General features: G+C 44.4%; 1 protein-coding gene across 1 annotated transcript in view; it reads left to right on the forward strand.

Annotated features, from left to right (window-relative positions):
- Positions 1–17,437: 17,437 nt before the first annotated feature.
- The window catches only part of LOC115116340 (potassium voltage-gated channel subfamily H member 8-like), a 59,961-nt gene continuing 54,696 nt past the window's right edge, over positions 17,438–22,702 (forward strand). The window contains exon 1 of the mRNA XM_065005673.1: positions 17,438–17,665. Within this exon, the coding sequence (XP_064861745.1) occupies positions 17,536–17,665 (130 nt within the window). The 5' untranslated portion in view covers positions 17,438–17,535. The remainder of the gene's footprint in view (positions 17,666–22,702) is intronic.

Below are 22,702 nucleotides of genomic sequence, written 5' to 3' on the forward strand. Positions count from 1 at the left end.
CATTCCTAAAAGACTCACTTTCCTTTTCTTCAATTCTCTGTTCCTTTCTCTCTTTGTTGTGATCAACATCTCTCACCCCGTCTGATCCTATGTGATGTCTGTGTGGGACCCAGCCACTCTCAGTTTAGAGAAAGAGAGTGCAGATCGGAGGAGGGAGATGAGAAAGAGGAGGGAGAGGAAGAGAAAAGGCTTATTTGTCTCCATTAACTCAGCCTTCACTCAGAAAAAAGTGATGTGTGGAACAACCCTAGCCAGAAGCAAGTGAGTAACTCTGCTATGACCTCTCTTCTATCAGAATGGAAGGAATAGTGGTGATTGTGGTCTGTAAGACCTTAGTGTAACCCTATAATACTTTTGCATATCACAGTCGAGTTGACAATACCAGTATAAGCGCTGCAGAACAGACATGCGAAACACAGCCTGAACTTTAAAAGCAACGACTGACAGGTAAGAAGTGACTGACAGGTAAATGGCTACTGTGCATCACCCAGCTTCTTGTTAGTTCACCCCTTACTGACCACTTATAGTGACTCACACTTGATATGAATCTTGTTATTGAATCTGAAGAAGATGCCGCAAAGAAAATAATTAATTATCTTAGTTTCTAAAGTGCACTTCAGCTCTCTGAACCCGTTTGACCTGGCTTTAACGTTGATAGGAACCTCTGTGGAGTTGACATGCCTTTCACACACCTTTCAAGTACCTCCTCAGTTCTTTCTGTAGAGGAGAAAGACAGTCTCTCAGAAGGCATTAGTGTGTGTTCATTCTAGAAACGAGAGGAGAATCGAAGAGAGGCACTCCACAGCATGTCCCAGAGGAGAGAATAGTCTGTCCTTCTGTGAAGAGTATCTCTCCGCCCTCTTCTCTTTTCTCACACACTCCAACGCCCTTTCTCTCTCTCTCTTCAGTCCTCTCACTCCTTCTTTGTGTTGTTCTCAGAATGAACCCAAGGAGCCTCTCCCAATAGAATCCAAGGCCAGGATTCACCCTGGGCAGATATCACAAAGAATCAAAACATTGAAGTCAAAGCCAAGATTCACCATTGAAGTCAAAGAAGGCACACCGCTGAAGTCAAAGAAGGCAGATATTATTTATACAAAACATTGATTTATATTATTTATACAAAACATTGAAGTCAAAGAAGGCACACCATTGAAGTCAAAGAAGGCACACCGCTTATATTATTTATACAAAACATTGAAGTCAAAGAAGGCACACCGCTTATATTATTTATACAAAACATTGAAGTCAAAGAAGGCACACCGCTTATATTATTTATACAAAACATTGAAGTCAAAGAAGGCACACCGCTTATATTATTTTTGTGTTGTGCAAATCTCCTCATTGTTAGATGTGTCTTATTGATTTGATTCCTTATGCATGATCCTAGTCTGAAAAAAGCAAGCAAGCACACAGTGTCCTGTTCTCATTCCTCTGGCAGCAGATCTATATTCATCCCTGCCCCACACAGAGAGACTGACTGACTGGCAGTGTGTTGGGTTGGAGCTGGAGTCTTCAGGTGGTAGTAATTGGTGGCAGACACAGACAGACACACACACACAAACACACTGATTGAAGGGTTGTAGTGTTTTATGGCAGAGGGATAATTGGCACAGTAATTGCATTCTATGCTGATCTATTTTGGAAAAAAGGATTGTTTTTAGCCCTGGCCTCTGTAGCACCCAGTCAGGCATTAATTGTCACCTTGACAGCACAGGGCCAAAGCCCTGTCTAGTACACCTTGGCTTCTATTCCCCAATGGTAGTCTAACTCTATTGTAGTTCTGTCATTCTCTTAAGTCTCCTTTTGTCTATTTCTTTCATTCTCACTGCCTTTATCTGTCTGACTTTCTCTCTTTTCCACTTCCTCGCTCTCGTCTTTGATGCACGTAGGCATGCACGCACACAAGCACATACATGCCCCTCCCCCCTCTTTTGTTCCTGGTTAGTCTTTTGGAGCCTTGCTCCCCCTGCCCTCTGTGCCCTGCAGTCAGTGTTGTGTGGTGGGAGACTCGGTCCCTTCTTGTGAGCAGACACACACACACGGACGCATGAACATACACACACACGCAACACACACAGCAGCTCAGGCCAGCCAGCTTGGTGATAAGACTGCCAAACCCGCACCCGCCCTGCACTCACCAGCCGCTCAGTGCTGAGAAATTGCTTGCTGTCTAATGTCCAAAACCCAGTTTTACACATATTTCTATTTTTTTAAACAAGCTTCAGACTGAAAAAGGCCACATTCTGTGGTGGCAGTGAATGTTGTTTTGGTTTTCAAAGCAGATGCCCATGGTTTAGGAACGTTGCATTGAATACTGTTGGATGACACTACATATCTGCATGAATTCCCTCTCTCTCACACACACAAGCACGAACTTACTGACATTTAGCACCGTAGCAGACTCACCCATGAGGTGTGTGTGTGTGTGTGTGTGTGTGTGTGTGTGTGTGTGTGTGTGTGTGTGTGTGTGTGTGTGTGTGTGTGTGTAAGAAAGATGCACTCTCCATGTTCAAACAACCCTTCCCCTTGCTTTCAAAACTGCTGCAGAGAGAACCTTCAAAGGCATTTTTATTAGCAGGCAAACCAGATAACTAGCCAGTCCTGCAACAGGCATTAGCCACACACATACACACACACACACACACACACACACACACATACACACACACACACACACACACACAGCTCATATCATATTCCCTACGCACAATCACATTCTGCACACAGTGAATACAGAGGAACGCAACAGCTCAAATAAGCAAGAGAAACGACAGTCCATAATTACTTTAAGACATGAAGGTCAGTCAATACGGAACATTTCAAGAACTTTTAAAGTTTCTTCAAGCACAGTCGCAAAAACCATCAAGCGCTATAATGAAACTGGCTCTCATGAGGACCGCCACAGGAATGGAAGACTCAGAGTTACCTCTGCTGCAGAAGATAAGTTCATTAATGTTACCAGCCACAGAAATTGCAGCCCAAATAAATGCTTCACAGAGTTCAAGTAACAGACATCTCAACATCAACTGTTCAGAGGAGGCTGTGTGAATCAGGCCTTCATGGTTGAATTGCTGCAAAGACATTAGACTGGTGTAAATTTGTCCTTTGGTCTGATGAGTCCAAATTGGAGATTTTTGGTTCCAACCTGTCTTTGAGAGATGCAGAGTAAGTGAACAGTTGATCTCCGCATGTGTGGTTCCCACCGTGAAGCATGGAGGAGGAGGTGTGATGGTGTGGGGGTGCTTTGCTGATGACACTGTCAGTGATGTATTTATAATTCAAGGCTCACTTAACCAGCATGGCTACCACAGCATTCTGCAGTGATACGCCATCCCATCTGGTTTGCGCTTAGTGGGACTATCATTTGTTTTTCAACAGGACAATGACCCAAAACACACCTCCAGACTGTGTAAGGGCTGTTTGACCAAGAAGGAGAGTGATGGAGTGCAGCATCAGATGACCTGGCCTCCACAATCTCCTGACCTCAACCCAATTGAGATGGTTTTGGATGAGTTGGACCGCAGAGTGAAGGAAAAGCAGCCAACAAGTGCTCAGCATATGTGGGAACTCCTTCAAGACTGATGGAAAAGCATTCCAGGCAAAACTGTTAGAGAGAATGCCACGAAAGTGCACAGCTGTCATCAAGGCAAAGGGTCGCTACTTTGAAGAACCTAAAATACAAAATATATTTTGATTTGTTTCACACTTTTTTGGTTACTACATGATTCCATATGTTATTTCATAGTTTTGATGTCTTCACTACTATTCTACATTATAGAAAATAGTAGAAATAAAGAAAAACCCTTGAATGACTACAGTAGTCCAAACCTTTGACTGGTACTGTACATGTCAATACAGACACACAACAAGTAGGTCACATGGGGGAGAGGCGTTGTGCCGTGAGTTGTTGTTTTATTTGTTTTTAGAGACTGGTATGCGTAGTATTAATATTAACCCTCTGATTACAATGAAGACCAAGACGTGCCGCTCTGTTCTGGACGAGCTGCAGCTTAACTAGATCCTTCTTTGCAGCACTTGACCATATGACTGGGCAATAATCTAGATAAGATAAAACTAGAGCCTGCAGTACTTGACCATATGACTGGGCAATAATCTAGATAAGATAAAACTAGAGCCTGCAGGACTTGACCATATGACTGGGCAATAATCAGGATAAGATAAAACTAGAGCCTGCAGGACTTGACCATATGACTGGGCAATAATCAAGATAAGATAAAACTAGAGCCTGCAGGACTTGACCATATGACTGGGCAATAATCAAGATAAGATAAAACTAGAGCCTGCAGGACTTGCTTTGTGGAGCGTGGTGTCAAAAAGCAGAGCATCTTTTTATTACAGACATACTTCTCCCCATCTTTACAACCATTGAATATATATGCTTTGACCATGACAGTTTACAATCTAAGGTAATACCAAGTAATTAGGTCTCAACTTGTTCAACAGATTCATCTAGAACTTAGGGAATGTAGATGCTCCTCATTACACAAATGAGACCAACACATCTTTTTCTATCTTCAACATAGGAATCAGTACAAAACATGTTGTATGATCTCTTTTACACGATTTTAGGCCCAGCATTTGGAACTTTGGCTTTTCTAGATATGGCCACTATATTATGGTCAGTACATCCAATAGGTACGGATACAGCTTTAGAGCAGAGTTCTGCAGTATTGTTAAAAATGTGATCAATACATGTGGATGATATAGTTCCTGTACTGTTTGTAAAGACCCTTATAGGTTGATTCATAACCTGAACCAGATTGCAGGCACTGGTTTCAGTAAGCAGCTTCCTCTTGAGCAGACAGCTACATGAAAACCAGTCTATTTTCAGGCCACTTAGAAATTAGATCTCTCTTAACATCACACACATTATCAAGCATTGCACACATACACCCCAAAATAATAGGCTTTAGATTAGGCAGATGAGCATGCAACCACAACACTTCAACATCATTGGACATGAGATCCCCTCTCATATGGCTCTGAACATATACAGCAACACCTCCTCCATAGGCATTCCTGTCTCTTTTTAAGACGTTGTATTGCTACATCATCAAAGGAATTATCTGGGCAATTTTCTGCAAATCTTATCGGAGATCGATATAATATAAAAATATTAAAAATAAATCAGCATGTAAAGAACCTTGTTCGGCTAATAGAGTAAGTCAATCAGGCACTTGTGAGTGTCAGTTACTGTGTGTGTGTGCGTGTGTGTGTGTGTGTGATGTGGGGCTGAAGCTACTGACCCAGAAGCTTGGCTCTTTTACTACACCCAGGCGTTTGGGACGGATGATGGACAATTAGCCTGTCGTAGTGGATGTAAGCAATGTCCCCACGCACTCTGGCAGCTTTCATGGCTGGGATAAGTTCTTTCCGCCTCTGGCACACAGCTTCCGAGTAGTGTGTTGATTCCTCTCAAGTTCTTGGACTCTCTCCAGAACAGCCATCTTGTCTTTGAACCTTAGGAACTTGACCACTATCGGCCTGGGTCTGTCACCTGAGCTGGTTACAGGTTTTCCAGTCCGTGGGAGCGCTCCACCTCAATCTTCCTATGATCCATCTGCAGCTTTTCACTGATAGTTATTCTCACTTTCTCGTCAGACTCCGTCCAGTTGTTATGTGGAGGCTCTGGCATGCCATCCACAACAATGTTATTCGGTCTGGACTGTCCCTCTAGATAGTCTGTTTTCCCAGTCTTTGTTAATAATGATTCACAGTGTGCTGATGTCATCTCTTGTGGACTTACAGTTTGTTGTCATCTTGCTGCAATCCTCTTTCAGGACATCCACCTCTCCCTAGTAGAACTGCAAACTGTTCTAAAGGTCTTGAACCTCACTGGTCAGCTCGTTCATTATTTTGTTAATTAAATCCACCGTTATTTGGACAAAGCTCTTTAAGCTCTTTTCCTGTTGCTGTAATCACTGCCTGTACGCATATTTGTGGATTTAAAAGATTACTCACCTGTGATAGAGAAACACTGTTCTCTCCATTGGCTTTGGGTGGCATGGGAGCAGCGTAGGATAACGCTGGTACTCTATGCAGTTCAAGCCCCAGGACAAGTCGCAGGGCAGATGGAAAACAGCAAAAGCAGGAATTTAAACAGCCACAAGCCTGGGACCATCCGCAGTCCCAGCCACAAGGGCTAACTGCGTTGTGGGCTGTGTTCAAGCTGTCAAGGCAGCATAACTAGCTTGATAGCAGTGATGCTAGCAGACCAAGCAGCTTCAGACTTTTGGTTTGTAAGATCCTAGGAGCGATAGTAGCGGTTCCAGCATCTGAGGCCACGCGTCACAGGCTCCAATTTCAACAGGTAGATTATTTGAATTCAACTCCGTCAGGAAAACACTTGTTCAGAAACGTTCAAAACAACAAACTGAGCCCTCTCGTTCCACGTTCAGGACACTGATCTAGTTTTCCATCCTTGCCATTTAACCAGGGATTAATTAGTGAACCTGTGTAACCTGGTCTGTGTGACTTCCATCAATCGATAGCTAATCAATAGGATTAATTGATTAACAACAATAGCAACAAGCATCTGGATTGAGGGGCTTAATGACTGGAGTTGTCTACTGGATTTGACTTGACACTAACTGTCTGTTTGGGCTTAGATTGATGTGCTTGATGACTATGCACCGTTTGGAATTGGCACTGACTTGGGTTCAGTTAAACTGTGAGGGGTCCGTCCTCAAACTGATTTCCATAGTAGGTCTAGGATCAGATCTTTAATGAATCCAGACGGTCAATCTCACCAGCCCTGGTCGTTGGCACCATGCCTGAGAACCATGGATACCTGATCTTACACTGGTAGATAGATAAGTTATTGGGAAAACTCAACACATTGAGTGTTTGTGTGTGTGTTGTAGGTGTATATGGCTTTGAGTGTATGTGGGTATGTGTGTTTGAGAAGTTTGTATGTTAGCTGTCTGAATATCTGTGTGTGTATTTCAGTGACCAATCCCCGTCCACTAAAGAATGTAATATTCATAGAGCTGTGTGTGTGTGTGTGTGTGTGTGTGTGTGTGTGTGTGTGTGTGTGTGTGTGTGTGTGTGTGCTGTAAGACTAATACACAGAGCAGCTGGAGTGCAGTGAGAGTGTGTAGCCCAGCGTTCATGTCAGCGGTGTGTATGGGTTAGAGAGGCCAGGGATGGGGTGTGTGTGTGTGTGTGTGTGTGTGTGTGTGTGTGTGTGTGTGTGTGAGACTCAATCCAACTCCTCACATGGCCAGAGACCAAGCAGCTCCAATGAACTGGTACTTCCGGCGCCGACAGAGATGGCCGCCTCGCTTCGCGTTCCTAGGAAACTATGCAGTTTTTTGTTTTTTTACGTGTTATTTCTTACATTAGTACCCCAGGTCATCTTAGGTTTCATTACATACAGTCGAGAAGAACTACTGAATATAAGATCAGCGTCAACTCACCATCAGTACGACCAAGAATATGTTTTCCGCGACGCGGATCCTGTGTTCTGCCTTACAAACAGGACAACGGAATGGATCGCATGCAGCGACCCAAGGAAACGACTCCGAAAAAGAGGGAAACGTAGCGGTCTTCTGGTCAGACTCAGGACAAGGGCACATCACGCACCACTCCCCAGCATTCTTCTTGCCAATGTCCAGTCTCTTGACAACAAGGTTGATGAAATCCGAGCAAGGGTAGCATTCCAGAGGGACATCAGAGACTGCAACGTTCTCTGCTTCACGGAAACATGGCTTACTGGGAAGACGCTATCCGATGCGGTGCAGCCAACGGGTTTCTCCACGCATCGCGCCGACAGAAACAAACATCTTTCTGGTAAGAAGAGTGGCGGGGGCGTATGCCTCATGACTAACGAGACATGGTGTGATGAAGGAAACATACAGGAACTCAAATCCTTCTGTTCACCTGATTTAGAATTCCTCACAATCAAATGTAGACCGCATTATCTTCCAAGAGAATTCTCTTCGATTATAATCACAGCCGTATATATCCCCCCAAGCAGACACGTCGATGGCTCTGAACGAACTTTATTTAACTCTTTGCAAACTGGAAACCATTTATCCGGAGGCTGCATTCATTGTAGCTGGGGATTTTAACAAAGCTAATCTGAAAACAAGACTCCCTAAGTTTTATCAGCATATCGATTGCGCAATCAGGGGTGGTAAAACCCTGGATCACTGTTACTCTAACTTCCGCGACGCATATAAGGCCCTGCCCCGCCCCCCTTTCGGAAAAGCTGACCACGACTCCATTTTGTTGATCCCTGCCTATAGGCAGAAACTGAAACAAGAGGCTCCCACGCTGAGGTCTGTCCAACGCTGGTCAGACCAAGCTGACTCCACACTCCAAGACTGCTTCCATCACGTGGACTGGGACATGTTTCGTATTGCGTCAGATAAAAATATTGACGAATACGCTGATTCGGTGTGCGAGTTCATTAGAACGTGCGTTGAAGATGTCGTTCCCATAGCAACGATAAAAACATTCCCTAACCAGAAACCGTGGATTGATGGCAGCATTCGCGTGAAACTGAAAGCGCGAACCACTGCTTTTAATCAGGGCAAGGTGTCTGGCAACATGACCGAATACAAACAGTGCAGCTATTCCCTCCGCAAGGCTATTAAACAAGCTAAGCGTCAGTACAGAGACAAAGTAGAATCTCAATTCAACGGCTCAGACACAAGAGGCATGTGGCAGGGTCTACAGTCAATCACAGACTACAAGAAGAAACCCAGCCCAGTCACGGACCAGGATGTCTTGCTCCCAGGCAGACTAAATAACTTTTTGCCCGCTTTGAGGACAATACAGTGCCACTGACACGGCCTGCAACGAAAACATGCGGTCTCTCCTTCACTGCAGCCGAGGTGAGTAAGACATTTAAACGTGTTAACCCTCGCAAGGCTGCAGGCCCAGACGGCATCCCCAGCCGCGCCTCAGAGCATGCGCAGACCAGCTGGCCGGTGTGTTTACGGACATATTCAATCAATCCCTATACCAGTCTGCTGTTCCCACATGCTTCAAGAGGGCCACCATTGTTCCTGTTCCCAAGAAAGCTAAGGTAACTGAGCTAAACGACTACCGCCCCGTAGCACTCACTTCCGTCATCATGAAGTGCTTTGAGAGACTAGTCAAGGACCATATCACCTCCACCCTACCCGACACCCTAGACCCACTCCAATTTGCTTACCGCCCAAATAGGTCCACAGACGATGCAATCTCAACCACACTGCACACTGCCCTAACCCACCTGGACAAGAGGAATACCTATGTGAGAATGCAGTTCATCGACTACAGCTCGGCATTCAACACCATAGTACCCTCCAAGCTCGAGCCTCATCAACCTCAGGAGGCTGAAGAAATTCGGCTTGTCACCAAAAGCACTCACAAACTTCTACAGATGCACAATCGAGAGCATCCTGGCGGGCTGTATCACCGCCTGGTACGGCAACTGCTCCGCCCTCAACCGTAAGGCTCTCCAGAGGGTAGTGAGGTCTGCACAACGCATCACCGGGGGCAAACTACCTGCCCTCCAGGACACCTACACCACCCGATGTTACAGGAAGGCCATAAAGATCATCAAGGACATCAACCACCCGAACCACTGCCTGTTCACCCCGCTATCATCCAGAAGGCGAGGTCAGTACAGGTGCATCAAAGCTGGGACCGTGAGAGTGAAAAACAGCTTCTATCTCAAGGCCATCAGACTGTTAAACAGCCACCACTAACATTGAGTGGCTGTTGCCAACACACTGTCATTGACACTGACCCAACTCCAGCCACTTTAATAATGGGAATTGATGGGAAATGATGTAAATATATCACTAGCCACTTTAAACAATGCTACCTTATATAATGTTACTTACCCTACATTATTCATCTGATATGCATACGTATATCCTGTACTCTACATCATCGACTGCATCCTTATGTAATACATGTATCACTAGCCACTTTAACTATGCCACTTTGTTTACTTTGTCTACATACTCATCTCATATGTATATACTGTACTCGATACCATCTACTGTATGCTGCTCTGTACCATCACTCATTCATATATCCTTATGTACATATTCTTTATCCCCTTACACTGTGTATAAGACAGTAGTTTTGGAATTGTTAGTTAGATTACTTGTTGGTTATCACTGCATTGTCGGAACTAGAAGCACAAGCATTTCGCTACACTCGCATTAACATCTGCTAACCATGTGTATGTGACAAATAAAATTTGATTTGATTTGATTTGAAAAGTACGGATTGTAGCCCAATAGCCCTTATAACGGGTCTTACTAATCACCCTAAACAGGGACCCCAAAGTACTCCATAGTACCCTAATCAATTGTTTGGAGTATGTGGGGGTACCTATTGTTTTTTGGGGGGGTGATTATTAGAACCCCTTATAACTAAATGAATGACTTGCTGTCCAGCAACACACACACAGTTATAACCCACAGCCCAACATCTGCAGTTTGCCAATGTCAGCCATCTTGGATTGTTCTTCAAGGTTCAATAGCTACTTTGGCCAGAGCTATATCCTAATCTCACCCTCTCCCTCTGTCTTTCTCCATCTACCCTCTTGTTCACACATCCAGCCTAGCAAATCAAACAGAGACTACAGACTAGACCTCTCAGACTTTTTACTTGTGGGTTTGACATGGAACACAAAACAACATCATTGAGATGTGCAGAAAGAGAGACCCTGCTATTAAACTTCCTGGCCACTGGGGGCACTGTCACCATACCCATGTATACTGGACACTGTCTAGAGGCCCTCAAACTGAAGGAGAATGCAAATATCTGGTGTCTGATTATAATTGCAGTCATGTAGCACACCATAGCGCACAGGCACATGCATGGGCATGGGCTCCTGAGTGGTGCAGTGCTCTGAGGCACTGCATCTCACTTCTAGAGGTGTCACTACAGACCCTGGATCGAGCCCGGGCTGTATCACAACCGGCTGTGATTGGGAGGCACACAATTGGCCCAGCGTCGTTAGGGTTTGGCCGGGGTAGGCCAAGAATTTGTTCTTAACTGACTTGCTAAATAAAGTTAAATAAAGGTTCACTGCAGAAGCATACATCTGCAAACAGAGTCATGTTATATAGGCTATGCTGATAAGATCAGAGATCTGGATTCTGAGTGACTGCAGGAGAGGGTTGTCTTTGGAGAGTGAGTCAACAGCACTTCACCATGCCTCTCCGCTACCACTTGCTGTCACGCTGACTACATTTCTATGACTACTTGATTAACAGAGAGAGAGAGGGGAGCCAGTGTCTTCATGTTATTATACACCCCTACGGTTAGAGCTTAACCACATAGCCCTCAAGTGTCTCTGTGTGCACACGTCTGTAATGCAGGCCCAAAGACTCGGTTATGAAAGCATACTGAACAAAAATATGAACGCAACATACTGCAATTTCAAAGAGTTACAGTTCATATAAGGAAATCAGTCAATTGAAATAAATTCATTAGGCCCTAATCTATGGATTTCACATGACTGGGCAGAGGTGCAGCCATGGGTGGGCCAGGGAGGACATAAGCCCACCCACTGGGAAGCCAGGCCCAGTCAATCAGAATGATTTTTACCCCACTAAATGGCTTTAGTACAGACAGAAATACTCCTTGGGACATCTGTGGCATTGTGTTGTATGATAAATCTGCTTATTTTAGAGTGGCCTTTAATTGTCCCCAGCAGAAGGTGCACCTGTGTAATGATCATGCTGTTTAATCAGCTTCTTGATGTTCCACACCTGTCAGGTGGATGGATTATCTTGGCGAAGGAGAAATGCTCACTAACAGGGATTTAAACAAATGTTTGCACAGAATTTGAAAGAAATAAGCGTTTTGTGCATATGAAAAATGGGACCAACACTTTACATGTTTCCTTGGTATTTTTGTTCAGTGTAAATAAATAAACCAAATCTGCTTCCCAAGCAGTTCAGACAGCCAGACGGGTTCCCCCCTCTGTTGCATCAAATGGTCCATGACAAAGCGTTAGTTAAAAATTCATATCATGTGTAAAAAAGGGGCCTGGGTCATACAGTCCATGTATTGAATCCATATTTCATGCAGTCTTTGAGAACTAAGTTGTGATTAACATTCCACGGGTTATATATAACGCTGGGCAGGCTTGTACCAGCAGCAGCAAAGTGGATGCTTCAAAACTGTTATTTCATTTATTCGCCAATTTTGATTAAATCTTGCACGTCCTTCACGGGTCACTGTCCCAACACTGATTATTAATGTCTAGACTAAACTAGCTAGGGGTGTTTCAATGTGTTTATTATTAACACGTAGACCTACTTATCAATGTAGGACACATACAGGCACACACACACACACACACACACACACACACACAAAATACCCCCCCCCCCCCCCACACACACACACACACACTCATCAAGGGAATAACAAGAACAGAACACTGTGGATTTCCACCTTGTTGTTTCTCGTGACAACCTTTCAATTGCCATTTTAAAAACCTAATTTCTCACTTGTCACCATCTGAAGTACAGTGCTTTGATTTCAGAGCCTGGACAATACTAAGGGGGCTGTTGCCAGGAGCACCTCAGAGCCTCACTGCACTGGTGCTACTGTTCATACGTATTCATTCATTCTGTCAACTGTTGCCCAGAGCACAAGTGGATCGCCCAATTGACAATTTGATGAGATTGGGGGTGGTGGCTTTTCTCATTGACATTGTAACGGCCTTCTACTCCAATCTTTATATCAAAGAGCAAAGAGAGCTCTGACAAATAACAAGATACAGGTTCTTTGATTTGGAATGTTGCAAAGTAGGGATGAAACCCAACAAACATGGGTTTCATCAAGAGTGGCTCAGAGTCTCTGGCATAGCTGGACAACTGAACTATTGTCCTTCATTTGGACTCTGCATAGTGAACAGGGACAGTTCACACAGTGACTCAACTCCCATGTCCCTCAGAACTGACAGTAAGAGACAAGACCCTCGTGAAAAAAATATTATAAGGAAAAAGAGGGCAGAGCAGTGAGCGGTATCACAGGGAATGTTAGAGACATCAATTACTCCAGTATAGCCATGTCTGAACCGCTATCACACTAAGGTGTCTATAATGAGGAGAAGGAGAGATGGGGGGAGGGGTAGAGAGTGAGAGGGGGAGAGGTAGAGAGAATGAGAGAGATGAAGAGAGAGAGGGAGAGGGGGGTGGAGGGAGGGAGAGAGGAAGAGAAAGAGGGTGGGAGAGAAACAGCATAGAGGAAGATAAAAATAGACAAAGATAGAAAGAGGGGGGGGGCATCAGAAAGAAAGAAAATCAGGAGAAAATAAGAGAGATCTGGACTGATCAATGCAATCAGCAGGTCTGGCTTTTTAATATGGGAACTGTATCCAGGCAACGGCTAGCAAGAAGCAAAAAGTTATCAAAGTAAACAAGTAGAGGCTGATTGTTTATAAAGAAACCAATGTCTCAATTTTTAGTCGGCCGTCTCAAAGTGCCGTGTGAGCTGTTTTGATGTGAATTTGCTGTTAAACATCTTATAATCACGGTATGAAAGAGAGTGGTCACACACATTCCTGTGTCTCTCCAGAGATAAAGAAGCAAAGCGAGAGGATTTACCTGATCTCGCCTGCCTTCAGTCATTGAGGACATGCATTTCCATTCTTAAAACGGTCACTCGGCTATCTTGTCAATATAATAGATCATCTTTGGTCTCTCCTAGTTGCCATTATTGTTAGCGTAGCATAGTATCCTGTGGACCCACAGGAAGAAGGCAATATATTGTTTCGCAATAAACTCAGGTAGCTGATTCCTGTGCAGTTATCCATCAATCAGTGAATTGAACCAGAAGAATTGAACCAGCAGGAGATGTTAAATGAGCTTTCAAGGAAGTGAGAAGAGAATTGGCCACTTGCCAGGAAACGATTAAGAGAGTGATTAAGAGAACGCAATGGATTTCCTCATTGACTGATGAGTGGGCTGATCTCTTGAACAGTACTTAAAGTGGAACTGACAGCGTTTTAGCGAGATGAAATCTTATTAAATTCTGTTCATATACACCTCCAGAGAGAATGACACATTTTAAAACATGTTCTGATAAGCAAGCACTTAAATATGGTCATTTTCACATTTTCATAAATTCTTAGAACGTTTGGGAATTATGTTAAGTAAGTAAATTCTATAGCAATACAGAGGTGGCAGGTAGCCTAGTGGTTAGAGCGTTGGACTAGTAACCTAAAGGGTTGCAAGATCAAATCCCCGGACTGACAAAAATCAAACAACCCTGAAAAGGTAGGCTCTCTCTCCCACAGTTATGCACATCAACATCAACAACTAATGCTAGCCAGAGCAAGATGAGCTAAAATCTAACGAAGAAACATTAGATAAACCCTTTCAAACCTTTTAAGCTAGTAGGCCGTCAAAATTGCACTGATAAACGTCCTTCTGCAGCTTGCCTGCCAATGCATGCTTGTCCCAACCAAGCACCCAAGCAAACTGGCTAAATTTGGCTAGCTTGCTAGCTAGCTACATCCAGATACAAATGAGCGAACACCTCACTCTGACCATTTTACTCGCCGTAGTAGAGCTGGTTATGCTGTTTACATGTTAGAGCGTTCGTGATTAACTATTACTTTTTTTGCCTAGTTTTCCTGAACCGGACATATTCAGCAGGTGTTTGCACGTTAGTCAATTCATCCGTTTTTCTGCGCTCTGAAATCAGAGTAGATAGCCAGAGTGAATTTACGAACACAAGCGATATGCTAACTGGATAGCAATCATTCAAGTTTTTGCTAGCTAACCAAATAACACCTGCATCTCTAGCTATGTAGAGCCAGCAAAAAAATGAAGAGGAAAAGTCAGTCACTCACCCATGCATCCAATGAAATTACATCCTTCTAGCAGCTAGCTAGGTGGCTAACGTTAGGCTCCATGTTTTTAGCCTCCTACATTAATAGATACGCTAGCCTATTAGCTACATTACGTCTGACTTGTGATCATTGCCCTTGCTAGTTTGATTGTATTGACATTTCCAGCCTTGGTTACATTAGTCAGTTTTTGCCCAAAATATTGATGAGTCATTAAAAATTAGTCATTGAAACTGAAACAGTGCATCTCGAATGGAGGCGGCAATCAATGCACTAGGCCATCTGATTTACAACCTGATAGCAATATTCTTTGGACTACCAAGACATGTATTGGTGGATTATATTAATTATGCATTGAACTGTATTCATCTATTCTGCCAACAATGCCTTACTTTACTTTATGGAATGTTGAATCAAATAGAACCTATTTTTAAAACCTCTTATATAGTTGCTTTTGTAGCATAAACTGAGAATTTTATGTTTTTGACTGATATTATGATTGTATGTTTGTTTCATACCTGCAAAGTTGTTAAAACACTGTCAGTTCAACTTTAACCTACACACACATGTGTACACACACAGTTTCTCTCTCCCATGTACACACCTGTTGCATGATCAGTGTTGCACTGTGCTGGCTAAATCATTGAGGGCCATCTGGCTGTACTCCAGAGGCTGTGAGTGTTCAGCGTGCCCCCAGGGAGGTCTAGCTCAGCCAGCCCATACAGGCCTAATGCTCCAACCACACTGAGCCCAAATGGCACCCTATGATCTTCATAGTGCACTGCTTTTCCCCTCCCCTATATGTCAAAAGTAGTGCACTCTTGGGGTGCCATTTTGGACACACACTGGGAGATATGAGGAGACCACACAACCCTAACCGGCTTACACACACACAACCCTAACCAGCTTACACACACACAACCCTAACCAGCTTACACACACACAACCCTAACCAGCTTACACTGAGGGATGGGTTAAACTTATTGGCTCCAACAGATCAGAGTTGCCAGCTATGCCTCACTGCCTCCCTCTCTCCAGTTTGACTTTCTAGCTGACTGTGCAACTCTTCGTCTCCTTTTTCTCGATCTTGCTCAGTCCCTCTCACACACACACTCTCTCTCTCTCTCTCTCTCTTCTCTCTCTCTCTCTCTCTCTCTCTCTCTCTCTCTCTCTCTCTCTCTCTTTCTCTCTCTCTCTCTCTCTCTCTCTCTCTCTCTCTCTCTCTCTCTCTCTCTCTCTCTCTTTCTCTCTCTCTCTTCTCTCTCTCTCTCTCTCTCTCTCTCTCTCTCTCTCTCTCTCTCTCTCTCTCTCTCTCTCTCTCTCTCTCTCTCTCCATACACATACAGTACATTCATCATCACCCCCTTCCCACACAAACACCCCCTTCTCACACATAGTCAGGTGTGTTGACATCCTGTTTATGTTCATGTCTCAGTGATTTTATTAGTTCCCTCCTTTGTTCATCCCACTCATCATTACAGCAGTCAAATCAACTACGTGCCTCAATTGAACATCTACCACCTACCATCTACCATCTGCACAGAGAGTACACAGCAGAATCCAGAACCATTACACCATCAAATATTTACAAAAGTATCTCCCAGAGGAGCCTTGCGATTGATGGATCAATATGAATAACCTGACAGTAAGCAATAAATACTCAAGGGGAATATTTGTCCATCTCGATTGCCGCGGGCTCCAATTGAAAAGGTGAATAGAATAGAGAAGGGACAGATCAAATGTACTATTCAACCTAACACACACATACCCAAAGAGACAGGCACGCAGGATTCAGAGCGTGAAACTAGACACACACACACACTCACAGACACAAAGACAGAGAAACACACACACACATACACACACACACACACACACCCAAAGAGACAGGCACGCAGGATTCAGAGCGTGAAACTAGATACACACACACACACTCTCAGACACAAAGACAGAGAAACACACATGCGCACACGCACACACACACACACACACGCTGACACAGACACAAAGACAGAGAAACACACACTCCCTCTCCCGCATCTCCACAATGAAAGATCAGACCCATCAACACAACAAATGGAGGTTCAAGTTGGGGCATGTTTGTCTCTACATGAGACATTGTTAGTGACAGAAAACCAAATCTATTCTGGCTTTTACATGAAACTGTAATGAAAGAACAGGACATTTTGGCATGTCTGTCTACAGTACATTGGGCCATCCCCTCATGTCTCTCTTTCTCAGTCTGTCTGAAGTTATGGGTTGCTGCCCCAGCTCTTTCTCTTTTGGTTTTCCTGGAGCACAGTGATGTCCCAATACGAGGCTGATGATTCCCTGCTGCTTACGAAGAGAAAAGTTGTTGGAATGAAAATGAGCCTGAAACTCAAATGAGCCGAGCTGATAATGAATCATTTCAGAGCTATACAAAATGTCCCTTGTGTCATCTTCTTCATTTTATAACCCCTCTCTCTTCTTTCTCTGTCCCTCTCATTCCCTCTTCCTCCTTCCCTCTCTCTCCCACTCTCCCTCTCTCTCCCCCTCCCTCCCTTTATTCCTCCCCTCCCTCTCTCTCTCCCCCTTCTGCTACAGACAGTAACTTTGTCCTGGGTAACGCCCAGGTACAGTCCCTCTACCCCATCGTCTACTGTTCTGACGGCTTCTGTGAGCTGACCGGCTACGCCCGCGCCGAACTGATGCAGAAGAGCTGCGCATGTCATTTCCTGTACGGGCCGGAGACCAGCGACCAGCTGACGGCGAAGATCCAGGGGGCATTGGACGACAGGGGGGAATTTAAGAGTGAGCTGGTGTTCTACAAGAAGGGAGGTGAGAGACTCAGAGACAGGGGGTGCCCCTAGGGCTCTGGTCAAAACTAGTGCACTATAAAGGGAATACTGGGCCATTTCAGACACATCCAGAGAGACTGAGTTGGTGTTCTACAGAATCAAGCCTCATTTATATCTGCTGCTAACATGTGTCCTTTGTCCTGATCTTATCCACATTATGATAGTGCCCACATTGTAGCCGTTAATGTGTCCTCATTGTGACCAGATATCCTGGTTCCTCTATGTATGCAAATTATTTGATAGATATTCCTTCAAAATAATATGTATTTATTTATTTTAAGATACATATTGAAGCCATAGGTCAATGGTGACACATCTGTCAATGATTTGGAATAATGATGATTTAAACGGTTTCACTGTCCAGATCTGTCTACACTTGTAAGATACCCTCTAGAGGTAGTCAGATGCCAGTGTGATCTGATGGCAACCAGATCACAATGTGTCTTTTAATCATGTGGATCAGGAAAAAAAGACCCATGTTAGAACCAGGCTTAAGTCTTTTAATCCTCACTGTCTAATAAATCACATTGTGTGTTTATTTCCAAATGCATTTTTTCATCATTTATTTCCCTGAGCCTTCATTTTGCCATTGAAATGCTCAGTCTGATTGTTTGGGCGTGTTGATACAAATTTAAATATATTTACACTACCGATCAAAGGTTTGGGGTCACTTAGAATGCCCTTGTTTTTGAAAGAAAAGCAATTGTTTTGGTCCATTAAAATAACATAAAATTGATCAGAAATACAGTGTAGACATGGTTAATGTTGTAAATGACTATTGTAGCTGGAAACAGCAGATATTTGATTGAATATCTACATAGGCGTATGTGCACCTGGGGAAGGGTACCAAAAAATACATGCGATTTTGAAGGTCCCCAAGACCTTTTACCTCCTTTTTATCCCCAATTTATTGGTAGTTACTATCTTGTCTCATCGCTACAACTCCCGTATGGGCTCGGGAGAGATGAAGATGCGTCCCCCGAAACACAACCCAACCGTACTGCTCCTTAACACAGCGCGCATCCAACCCGGAAGCCAGCCGCACCAATGCGTCAGAGGAAACACCGTGCACCTGGCGATCTGTTTAGCGTGCACTGCGCCCGGCCCGCCACAGGAGTCGCTAGTGCGCAATGAGACAAGGATATCCCTACCGGCCAAACACTCCCTAACAACGCTAGGCCAATTGTGCGCCGCACCACGGACCTCCCGGTCGCGGCCTGCTGCGACAGAGCCTGGGCTCAAACCCAGAGTCTCTGGTGGCACAGCTAGAACTGTGATGCAGTGCCTTAGACCACTGCACCACCCGGAAGGGCCTCCATCATTCTTAAATGGAAGAAGTTTGGAACCACCAAGACTCTTCCTAGAGCCTGGCCAAACTGAGCAATCAGGGGAGAAGGACCTTGGTCAGGGAGGTGACCAAGAACCCAATGGTCACTCTGACAGAGCTCCAGATTTCCTATGTGGAGATGGGAGAACCTTCCAGAAAGAAAACCATCTCTGCAGCACTCCACCAATCAGGCCAGACAGAAGCCACTCCTCCAGTGAAAGGCACATGACAGCCAGCTTGGAGTTTGCCAAAAGGCACTTAAAGGACTCTCAGACCATGAGAAACAAGGTTCTCTGGTCTGATGAAACCAAGATTGAACTCTTTGGCCTGAATCCCAAGCGTCACATCTGGAGGAAACCTGGCACCATTCCTACGGTGAAGCATGGTGGTGGCAGAATCATGCTGTGGGGATGTTTTCAGCGGCAGTGACTTGCAGAATAGTCAGGATCGAGGGAAAGATGAACAAAGTACAGAGAGATCCTTGGTGAAAACCTTCTCCAGAGTACTCAGGACCTCAGACTGGGGCGAAGGTTTACCTTCCAACAGGACAACGACCCTAAGCACACAGCCAAGTGGCTTCGGGACAATTCTCTCAATGTCCTTGAAAGGCCCAGCCAGAGCCCGGACTTGAGCCCGATCTAACATCTCTGGAGAGACCTAAAAATCGCTGTGCAGCGATGCTCCCCATCCAACTTGACAGAGCTTGAGAGGATCTGCAGAGAAGAATGGGAGGAACTTCCCAAATACAGGTGTGCCAAGCTTGTAACGTCTTACCCACAAAGACTCGAGGCTGTAATCACTGTCAAAGGTCCTTCATCAAAGTACTAAGGAAAGGGTCTGAATTCTTATGTAAATGTGATATATCAGTTGTATATACAGTATATATATATATATATATATATATATATATATATATATATAGTACCAGTCAGAAGTTTGGACACACCTACTCATTCAATGGTTTTTCTTTATTTTACTATTTTTTACATTTATCCAATTTATAAAATAGTAAAAATAAAGAAAAACCCTGGAATGAGTAGGTGTGTTTTTTTGCCACATCTCTAAAAACCTGTTTTTGTTTTGTCATTATGGGGTATTGTGTGTAGATTGATGAGGGAAAAAAGGCTGGAACGTAACAAAGTTTGGAAAAAGCCAAAGGGTCTGAATACTTTCCAAATGCACTGTGCATATGCAAATAAAGTATGACTGGTTATTTGGTCAGAATAATCAGATCAGATTGTGGTGTCGTGCTGTGGGTCAAAAAGTCCATCCCAACTGAACAGACTGTACTGGCCCTTTAAATCCGGAATCCATAATGGTGAAACAGCGATGTCCGTTTGCAATATTACAACAACAAAGATGTTACTGCAAGCAATGAAAACGTTTTTATCCTCTCGGACATAATTTGACGCACTACAGAAGAGCACAATATATACGGTATATATATTTGACTATGCTACAAAACGCTCCTCAGATCTGCAACAAAAACAACAACGGTGGTGGGGTGGCCAATGGCACTGTTTCCCTCTACTGCATGTTCCATCTTTAACCTGTTACTGGAGTGGGCTACATCAGGGTCACACAGACTGTTTCCTGTTAGTCTTAAACAAATCTACTTTCAAACACAATATACACCTCACACACATAGTTATAGGCTTAAAAAAAGAAGACACCTGTACTTTGACAGATATAGAGTTGATATTTATTACATCTTGAGTTTGCATCTCAATATTACACTTTATATACATCACAGAAGACTAAAATATAACAAAACTGTTTTATATAGACAAAAAATGATAATACATATGAATATGCCACCCATGAGGCCACAAGAGGGAGATTTGGTTCGGTACCCTATTTTGTATATAGTGCACTACTTTTGACCAGGTCCTGGTTAGGGCTCTGGTCAAAAGTAGTGCACTAAAATAATAGGGAATAGGGGGCCATTTCAGATGCTTACAGAGAGACCCAGCCGGTGTTCTACAAGAAAGGAGGTGAGAGACAGTCAGTCACACCCTAGTAACCCACCTGGGCTTATTATAGCCTCTTGAGAATGAACCAGAGGCTAGGTGTAAATGAGGCCTGTGTGTGTGTGTGTGTGTGTGTGTGTGTGTGTGTGTGTGTGTGTGTGTGTGTGCGCCAGCCCCATGTTCCCTACACGTGCGCCAGCCCCATGTTCCCTACACGTGCGCCAGCCCCATGTTCACTACACGTGCGCCAGCCCCATGTTCACTACACGTGCGCCAGCCCCATGTTCCCTACACGTGCGCCAGCCCCATGTTCCCTACACGTGCGCCAGCCCCATGTTCCCTAAACGTGCGCCAGCCCCATGTTCCCTACACGTGCGCCAGCCCCATGTTCCCTACACGTGCGCCAGCCCCATGTTCCCTACACGTGCGCCAGCCCCATGTTCCCTACACGTGCGCCAGCCCCATGTTCCCTACACGTGCGCCAGCCCCATGTTCCCTAAACGTGCGCCAGCCCCATGTTCCCTACACGTGCGCCAGCCCCATGTTCCCTACACGTGCGCCAGCCCCATGTTCCCTACACGTGCGCCAGCCCCATGTTCCCTACACGTGCGCCAGCCCCATAGCAATTTTAATTTCAGACAATGAGCGTCAGCCCCTCGCCATTTGAGTGACAGCTAGCAAGATGCACACTCGGCAGAGCGAGCGAGAGAGAAAGCAATGACGTGGTGCACATACTGTATCTGCACATATTTGCCATTTTTGGGGATGTAATCCAGCTTTCATCTAAATATACACCCAACTGGGACCATGAAAACACACCGTTAACCATAACAGTAATAGGACTCTATTCCTCTCTACGAATGTGAGGCTGTTTTCTCCTGATCGTATGCATGTATGTACAGCCACAACATGTCCACCACCATGTCACACTGTCTTATGACTTTGTCAAGCTTGGTTTTGATGTTCCATTTGCAGCACAGACAGACAGGCGGAGTGGTATGAAATATATACAAATACAAGATCATGAATCTTTGCAGATAAAAATGTATAGAAGTTGCCGCGTGTAATCTGACTTCAACTGTGAATACACTCTAAATAAGAACTTCAGAAAAGAAATGAATTGGGTACAAATGCATTGGCTATGGTGCACGCAATGTGTTTCAACGATATCTGTCTTCTTCGGGCAGTTGAAGCACTGAAAGGTGGGTATTTGACTTGTTCAAATCAACAAAGACACAGATTGATGATGGCTATTAAGTGTTGCTGATCACATTTGATCAAAAACCCTCACATTCACTTGGTGAGATATCAAATCATGGTACACGTGGATGTGTTGGGAGCCAGTTGGTCTTGTAGTGTAGGTACCAGATGTGTTAGAATCAAAGAGAATCGTTTTTCCCCCTGTGGTTTTAGTCCCTAGAGGATGTAGACGGTGTGTGGACAGCTGTGTGCTTCTGGCAGGCCTGCTCCTCATCCATGCTGAACGCTGTGGTGTTCAATATTCTCTATGTGTTGTGCTTATCATGACAGGTTGGATAATGCCTGCCGGCACATTCATGCTCCTTCATATAGTTGGCGGAGATTGATTAGTCAAATTAAATCATATGAATCTTCATCTTCTTCATTGTCATCATCATCATCACCACCTGTTTTTAACCACAGCTTTCAGACAATGTGAAACCCTTCACCTTGGCAGAGAGTTGAGTGAATCAAGTGTAAT

This window comes from Oncorhynchus nerka, linkage group LG3 (genome assembly GCF_034236695.1).
Source record: "Oncorhynchus nerka isolate Pitt River linkage group LG3, Oner_Uvic_2.0, whole genome shotgun sequence".
Taxonomy (NCBI): Eukaryota; Metazoa; Chordata; class Actinopteri; order Salmoniformes; family Salmonidae; genus Oncorhynchus; species Oncorhynchus nerka.